The 8,470-nt window shown below is 48.6% G+C and overlaps 1 protein-coding gene across 2 annotated transcripts; it reads left to right on the forward strand.

Moving 5' to 3' along the window:
- Positions 1–973: 973 nt before the first annotated feature.
- Twist1 (twist family bHLH transcription factor 1) lies at positions 974–3,139 on the forward strand. 2 transcript variants are annotated; one of them, XM_028768887.1, is made up of 2 exons: positions 974–1,980; positions 2,469–3,139. In XM_028768887.1, the coding sequence occupies exon 1, from the start codon at positions 1,325–1,327 to the stop codon at positions 1,937–1,939; it is 615 nt and encodes a 204-aa protein (XP_028624720.1). In that variant the 5' UTR covers positions 974–1,324; the 3' UTR covers positions 1,940–1,980; positions 2,469–3,139. The 2 variants fall into 2 exon arrangements, with proteins under 2 accessions (XP_028624720.1, XP_028624721.1); XM_028768888.1 differs by having other exon boundaries at positions 974–1,791; positions 2,469–2,658.
- Positions 3,140–8,470: the final 5,331 nt, after the last annotated feature.

Below are 8,470 nucleotides of genomic sequence, written 5' to 3' on the forward strand. Positions count from 1 at the left end.
AAATGTATGGACTACCCAAGGTTACAATGCAGGACTTCATTTGGAGGGAGTGGGAATGAAATGGTATCAGGGTCCTTCTCTACCGAGGGCTGGCAGCTTGGAGCACCAGGGCCACCAATCAAGGCTGCTCTACCTTCCCCTAGCTTTGCTTCCTTTATAAGAACAAGGCTTTTCTCTGTAAAAGAATGAACTTCAGCCTCGTTCCAGCACCTTCGGAGGCGCAGTCTTCTGAGAGCAAGGAAACTTTAGATTGGGTCACCGTAGCAGGAAAGGAGAGCCCAGAGGTTTCTCCGGCAGAGGCGAGACGGCAGGCCGGGGCGCAGATACATAGTCCCCACGATGTGGCCACGTCTTGGGAGCCGCCCTCGACCTCAGGGCCAGGCAGCCTCAGGGAATCCCTGGGGACTAGAGCTTTCCTCTACCTGACCGTTGGATGGACTCGGTTGTTGACACTTTTCTTGCCTCTCAGCCTGGGCCCGAGCCACTCCCAACGGGCCCGGAGGACTCCAAGGGATCCCGGACAGGGTGAGACATCACCCAGTACTTCGAAGCCGCTTGCCACTGCTGTTGTCACAGTCACTTGGGGAGAGAGGGGGGACTGCAACAGGGACCCGGACAGTCCCCCAGTTAGCGGTGCTGTGCTCGGGTGCGGGGGCGCTGGGCGCGCGCTCCGGCGCGGAAGGAAATCGCCCCGCGTCCTCCCCGAAGTGGAGGGGGGAGAGCTGGGGGGAGGGAGGGGAGAGGCGGGCGCAGGGGCTGGCCGCTCGGGCCAGGTCGGTTTTGAATGGTTCGCAGGACGAATTGTTAGACCCCGAGCAAGGGGGAAGGGGGGCTGGGTCGGGGGGAAGGGGGGCTGGGCCGGGGGAGGGGGGCTGGAAAGAGGAAACTTTCCTATAAAACTTCGAAAAGTCCCTCCTCCCCACGTCAGGCCAATGACACCGCTGCCCCCAACCTTTCCGCCCGCACGGAGGTATAAGAGCCGCCAAGCCCGCAGCCCGCGCCCATCTCTCAGACACCTCGCGGGCTCGCCAGCACCGGCACCGGCTGCGCCTGGCCCGAACGGGGCGCGCGTGCGACCGTCGGGCGCCTTCTTTTTGGACCTCGGGGCCCTCCACACCGTCCCCTCCCCCGCCCGCCTCCCTCCCCGCCTCCAGCGCCCTCCCCGCGGAGGTCCTCCCCCCCCATCCCGCCTCCCTGCGTCCTCCGGGCCGCACCGCCCGGGCCGGCGCCGAGCGCGGGGAAGCTGGCGGGCTAGGGCGCCCCGCTCCTCTGCTCTTCCCTCCCCCGTCCCGGCACCGCGAGGCCGCACGTCGCCGCCCGCGAGATGATGCAGGACGTGTCCAGTTCGCCAGTCTCGCCGGCCGACGACAGCCTGAGCAACAGCGAGGAGGAGCCGGACCGGCAGCAGCCGGCGAGCGGCAAGCGCGGGGCTCGCAAGAGACGTAGCAGTCGGCGCAGCGCGGGCGGCAGCGCGGGGCCCGGCGGGGCCACGGGTGGGGGCATCGGAGGCGGCGACGAGCCGGGCAGCCCGGCCCAAGGCAAGCGCGGCAAGAAATCTGCGGGCGGAGGCGGCGGCGGCGCGGGCGGAGGCGGCGGCGGCGGCGGCAGCAGCAGCGGGGGCGGGAGCCCGCAGTCGTACGAAGAGCTGCAGACGCAGCGGGTCATGGCCAACGTGCGGGAGCGCCAGCGCACGCAGTCGCTGAACGAGGCGTTCGCCGCCCTGCGCAAGATCATCCCCACGCTGCCCTCGGATAAGCTGAGCAAGATTCAGACCCTCAAACTGGCGGCCAGGTACATCGACTTCCTGTACCAGGTCCTGCAGAGCGACGAGCTGGACTCCAAGATGGCAAGCTGCAGCTATGTGGCCCACGAGCGGCTCAGCTACGCCTTCTCCGTCTGGAGGATGGAGGGGGCCTGGTCCATGTCTGCGTCCCACTAGCAGGCGGAGCTCCCCACCCCCTCGGCAGGCCGGAGACCTAGGTAAGGACCGGCTCCGGGGATCCATCGGCCCAGGCCGCGCTGGGTGTCCCTTCCGCCCTCCACCTAGCCAGGCACCTCCACCTCATTCCACCCGCGTCCCTGGCAAGCAGTTCAGTCCCCACAGGGGAAACAGGTCCCGGAGCCGGGGAGACCCAAGTGTGCCCAGGAGCGGTGTGTGTGTGTGCGCGCTTGTGCGCGGGGGGTGTACATGACAGAAGACTGAGAAAGTCAAGAGTAGGGGCCTTGTGCCCAGAAAGCCATCCCCCAACCCCCTTTCTTTCTTCTTTAAAATTCTCTTCTTAAAACAAATGTTTCCAAATTCCACCCCCTCCTTTCCGCCCACCCACTTCCTCTTGCCCTTGGGCTGAAATCCTTCCAGGTTGTTCAGAGAAAAATCTCGCTGGTAGTGATAACAGGGCTTAGCGGTCGTAGAAAACAGCCACAGAGACATACTTAATAACCAACTTTCCCCCTCTGGGTTTTTGCAGATGTCATTGTTTCCAGAGAAGGAGAAAATGGACAGTCTAGAGACTCTGGAGCTGGATAACTAAAAATAAATCTATATGACAAAGATTTTCTTGGAAATTAGAAGAGCAGAGACCAAATTCACAAGAATCGGGGCGTGGGGCACACTTTTAAAAGAGTAAGCGAGACAGGCCCGTGGACAGAGATTCCAGGAGGGGCAGCGGCACCACCCTCACACCTCTGCATTCTGATAGAAGTCTGAACACTCGTTTGTGTCCCCCCCCCCTTTTGACGAAGAATGTTTTATTTTTATTTTTCATGCATGCATTCTCAAGAGGTCTTGCCAATCAGCCACTGACAGGAAAGGCATCGTTGTGGACTTTCTCCATTTTAAAATGGTAACAATAAGAGGAATTTTAACAACACCTTTAGAAAGAAAAACGCTGGGATCAAACTGGCCTGCAAAATCATAGTCAGTGAATTCCTTAAAAAAAAAATACTTCCTCTGAAGGAAAAGAAAAACATAAAATACAAAAGACAACATTCTATTTATTTATTGATGACCCATGGTAAAAATGCAAATAGATCCGGTGTCTAAATGCATTCATATTTTTATGACTGTTTTGTAAATATCTTTTGTATATTATTTTTCTGCAATAAATAAATATGATTGAAAAATTTTAAGAACTTTAAAGTTTGGTCTATATTTTTTAAGAGTCAGAATTAACTTGGTGGTAAACACTTGTTTGTTTAACTCCAGGGGCATCTAGGAGGTAGTTGGGGCACCAATATAAACAAAGAAGTGAAAACCTCAAATAAACCAGCTACTGACAGAGACAGCCCGCTATTTAAAGGACAGCTCTAATATTATTACAGCTTGACGGTCAGCAGGGCTCACCCCCTCTCCATCCCTTAGTTCTTGGGGCAGCAGAGGTTGAACAGATTTGCTCACACCTACCTCTTACTGAACTAAAACACTGAAATAAGCGATGTGAATCCAGTATTATTTCCTTGTCACTATGAATTTTTTCCTTCATTTACATTTCTAAGAAATGCCAATGTGCTAATGAGAATACATACAGTGTGTGTGTGTGTGTGTGTGTGTGTGTGTGTATATATATAAAATACTTTATCTGTGTGGAGAATTTCATTCATCAGGAGACAGTTGTGTGATTGCTTGCTTCTTGATTGAATGAATGGTAGCCAGAGTCATATTGGTTAAAAAAAGAAAAAGCATCTGCTATATTAATGTTATTTCTATGGGAAACGTTCTCCTATAATATACATAAAGAATATACAGCTGTGGGGTAAAATAAATAACCAACTTTTTGATATCCTAGGTAACTTCGGGAACAAGTACAATTCTTAATTCAGCCTTCAGTTAGCAACATGTCCACACACACAGGCACACACAGGCGCACACACACACCCTGAAGCTCTGTAAAACAAGGACAGATGGTGCTGGGTTTTTATTTCCTTCAGGATATTTCTGGGACAAAAGCATAGTTTTTGTCTTTGTTTTTTAACGACTAAACTAGTGATTTTTTTAAAAGTCAGTTTAGTCCTTAATTTTTCACCACCTTAATACATTTGAATGTAGACAGGAGTGTTCTCAAGCTGGAAATTATTGGGCTGCCTAATCCACACAATCACTTAGATAAGCCTTTGTCTCCAGATAGGTCGAATTTACATAGCTGGCCTAAAGATTATTTTATTACCTAAAGGTTTTTCTTTCCCTCTTCACACAACAGTACCAAATGTTGCCATGACACCATTGTAAGTTAATTGTTGTGAATATTTTAGGCCACATTTTCCAATAAGGAGCCTCCAGTTATAGTAAAATATTAGTGAAAGCTTGGTGAGTTACTGGGTTTTGTTTTGCTAATCGGTTTTTAAGTGTTTGGTAATCATCTAACCTCAGAGTGAAAAGAAAAGGTGATTGATTCAGTGTGGTGTACCCGTGGTGTTTGTAGATTGTTTGTGTGTAAGATAAAACTGACGAGTCCTAAAAGGAGGGAGAACGCCAAGATGACAATTCCCTCTTACATGAGCCATCTCGCCATGCCCATTTTCCAGATGCTCTTGGGGAAGCATCCATGCTCACAAGCCTGGTCTGACTATTTGATATTTCAGATGTCTTGAAGATCAACAGGATAGAAGTCCCGTCGTGGCCGAGAAGGTAAATGCTATCCATCCTAACTCTGGACGCTTGAGGGAAGAGTAGTCACATTTGTATCTATTTCCACTTTTTTTTTTATTTTTATGAAAGAAAACTGGGGACAGGTAATCCCATACTGACAATAATAGAAAAGAGAACATATTTTCTCCTGAATTTTCTTAAAAAAGAAAAAAAGACATTCTTTTAAAAAGCTCTTGAGTACTTTTAAGTGAGGCAACTTTGTGGTGGAAATTGTTTCCTAGAATATAATCTTCAAGAATATAAGCTTGCAAAGTTATTTCTTCAGTCCCACCTCTAGTAATGCAACATAAAATGTTCTACTCTTCATGGTAGAAATGACCTGTGTGTTCCCTTCTCCAGTTACTCTCATTTGATTCCATTATTTTTATGATAGTTACCTTTGTTTAAAATATACTTGGATAAATTACCTGTTTATCACAGAGACATGTTGGACTTTTGTCTCCCAACCACAATGCTTTGGCTAAAAGGAAGGATTAGATTAAATGGTCTTCCATTTAAGAATTGGATTTATTTTCCCTCTGAAAACAGTTGTTTTGTTGTTTTTAATTTCCTTCAATTGATAAACCTTCGATTATAGTATTAAGTGTGCTCATGCACGCATTTCTGGTGTACACACACACACACACATACACTCACAGCAATGTATAGATAATTCAGGCACCGTTGGAGACCCCTTATCCAAAGTGCAACTTATTAATAAAATAACCTCAAATAGAAACTTACAACCTGTGTACTTTCTTCCCACATTCAAGATTGGCACCCGCTTCCTGCCCCTGGGGTCTTTGGTCTCTAAGGGAGCTTTTCAAGGGACACTTGGCCTCTTGCAAAAAAGTAGAGCATTTTGCACATTCCACGGTTTGGCAAAGTCAGAACTAGTTATTTTCTCTAGACCAGTATCAAGTTCTTCTCAGGCATATGATTTCACTTGAAGTCCTGCCCAGGAATCCTTCAAAGTGAGCGTTTGTCCCGCTCTCATGATGTCAGGCGGTTTTCCCTGCATCTGTAATTTGAAGAAAAACAAACAAACCTGCGGGGGGGGACAAACGCCACGGAAACCCAAACAGAACTCCGTGGGGAATGAGGGTCTCACCTGCATAGGGTGCACCAGAGGTGCACCAACCGAGGCTACCCAGTGTGGGTGGCAGTCCAGCCGACCTTGTTGAGAATGTGTCAATGTCGCTGCTCTCTGTGGATGGCACGGACCCACCGCTCTGGGCCTCTGGCCGCTGCTAGGAGGCCGCTGCGCCAAGTGTCAGCGGTAGCACCGGGAAACAGATACAGACACAGGCAAAGGCCCAACCTCAAATTTCCAAAGACAGGCCGGCATTAGTGACAAACTGGGGGTCGGGAAGGGAATCCCCAGGGGCCACTTTTCCAGAAATTTTTGCTAATGTGTCATAAAGAGTGCCCCACCCCCAGCAGCAGTGAAAGTAGAGGCGCTCCGACACAATGGAAGAAGTCGGCTTCTTCCTTATTTTTAACAGCGAAACCCCACTATTTCCCCAGACTCGTCTTTGGAAAGTGACTATCGAAAATACAAACAGGATTAATTTTCTGTTTAGTGTTTAGTGACCTACTAAACTCGGTACTGGGTGCGGTTTCCATTCTCTTTTGTTTCAAGGCTCCAAGAAGCAACCCCACTTAAGGTTCTTAGCAAATCAAAGCACGCGTCCTTTGAAGAAGGTGTGTAATTGGAGTTTGAGGCATATACGGAATTCCCAGATGTGTATAAAGTAAAGAAGGAGCCTATGGCAGGTCGCTGGAAGGTGGAGCGAGTTACAATCACTGACACGCGGAAACTGCTCTATTTTCTCTCCCTTGATAAAGGCCAGAAAGTTAAGTCTCAGGAAAGGTCGGGATGTGAGCATCCTGTACATGCATCTTCTTGTACCAGAATCATAGCAGCATAGCAAAAAAGCACATGGTCAGAAAACCTCAAGGAAAACAGGCAATTACAGTGGGGATTTCGTGGGCGTCCTGCAACAAGATTATTTGGGGTTTGCTGCAGCAAAGGCCTTTAGTGGCTTCTTTATTGTTTACGTGGACTATGTTCTGTTTCTTCTTGTCCTTCTTACCCAAACTGGCGACCGTGTCGTCGTTTTGCTACATGTGACTTAGACTGAGGCCAGAGGAGCAAACTTCAGACTAAGAAAGGCAAAGGCAGTGCTGAAAAACATTCTTTCCAAGAGAAGGCAGCCTTCTCTTGGGGGGAGGGGAGGTTGGGAGCGGAACGAGTGAAATTTTAATTCTGTAAAACATGCACCCTAAAGGTCTACCAGATAGAGGGAAAGCTCCACGAAAAGATACCCACATCAGCTACCCTCTTTCTGATTGTACCGAAGAATGTGAAGAGGAGTAAGATCTGGGCTGAAAAGAGTTGTGTGTGGAGTGTGAATGTTGCTTACAAGGCAGGTTTTGTTTTGTTGTTTTGGTTTTGGTCTGGAGCACGAAAAATGCGCTTTCTCCCGGAGAGCAAGGCATCGTGCCCTCACCTACCTGCGGAGTGGCCTCCAGGCGGGAGACCTCTGGGTGTGCTGAAGAGATTGGTTTTAGCAGAGGTTGTCACTGGGAGGGGGCATTTTGTTTGTGCGTGTGTGTGTGGGGGGGATTTTGACTGGGGGCTGGAGCAATGGGGGACTAGAACAAAGAATAGCAAGGAAATGGGCACTAAGGCCTAAGGCAGAGGTGAAAGGAACTTGCTGGGGAAGCGGGTGTGACAAGTGAAAGGTTGAGCAGGTACTTGAGGAAGTTTATCTTGCCCAGATGTTAAAGCTTTTATGAAATGTCACGTGAAGAGAACAGATGTGCAAGTTTGCAAGTGGAGCCACGCCCTTAAACACAAGGAAGGCTTGCAGGGAAATCCAGGCATAAATCAACAACCTTCGTTTCTTGAAATATCTATTTTCTCTCTTACACAGTTACTCATAGGAAGGGAAGGTTCATCTTGACCTGCTTCTTCCTCAAATCTCTGTTTCTTCCCTGCTCAGCAAGGCCTTTGTTTCTCCTCAGCTCCCCTGTTTTCCTTCCTCACGTTGTTCCCCACCTCCCAAGTTTCTCTCCCTTCTTCTTCGCATTTGATCCTGAGGAAAGTATCGGGTCTCGGTTTGGAAAAGCTGAAACTAATCAATTGCCTATTTGAAGGGAGTAGAGAGTGATAAGAGAGCAGGAACACCAGGCTTGACAGACTCTAAACCTCCAAGATGCTTGGATGGGCTGAAAGATGAGCGTGTGATCCATCCCTCCTGGGGCTGGGAACCAGTGCTCTGGGGATCCCTGAGTCCACGGGGAAGGCCTTTCACCAAGACAAGAGACTGCTTTGATTGAAAAAGGATATTTTTTTTTTCAAAAGACTTGTGCACATAAGACACATTTTCCCCCACATGAGAGGAAAGCTTGGCCTATAAACACAATTTAAATAAATTAACAGTTACCCAGTTTGGGAAATGAATAAGAGTCCCTCTTCTGAGTTTAAGAGGGATAATCATGGAAGGCCTTGTTAACACTAATGTGTGGCCATGTCAGGATCTCCACACACAGTAAGCAGTTAAATGTTTGCTGTCCATACAGTAAATGTGTAAAGTAATTGTTCTATGGCTTTTATTGTAACTGCAACATGTCCCTAAATTACTTATATTGTCTCTGGCTTACTTATTATATAGCTTTCCATAGGGCTTTATGTTTTAACAAAACATAAGGAGTTAGAGTGAAATTTTCTTCCACAATAGTAAGTCCAATTTTAGGGTTTATCTTGTTCTTAGAATTTCCTCCAAGCTGAGAGAGAGAGAGAGAGAGAGAGAGAGAGAGAGAGAGAGAGAGAGAGAGAGA

Source organism: Grammomys surdaster, unplaced genomic scaffold (assembly GCF_004785775.1).
Source record: "Grammomys surdaster isolate TR1022 unplaced genomic scaffold, NIH_TR_1.0 188, whole genome shotgun sequence".
Classification (NCBI taxonomy): Eukaryota; Metazoa; Chordata; class Mammalia; order Rodentia; family Muridae; genus Grammomys; species Grammomys surdaster.

Bases quoted from the DNA above. Each gene is read 5' to 3' on its own strand.
- Twist1 (XM_028768887.1), top strand. From the start codon at position 1,325: ATGATGCAGGACGTGTCCAGTTCGCCAGTCTCGCCGGCCGACGACAGC.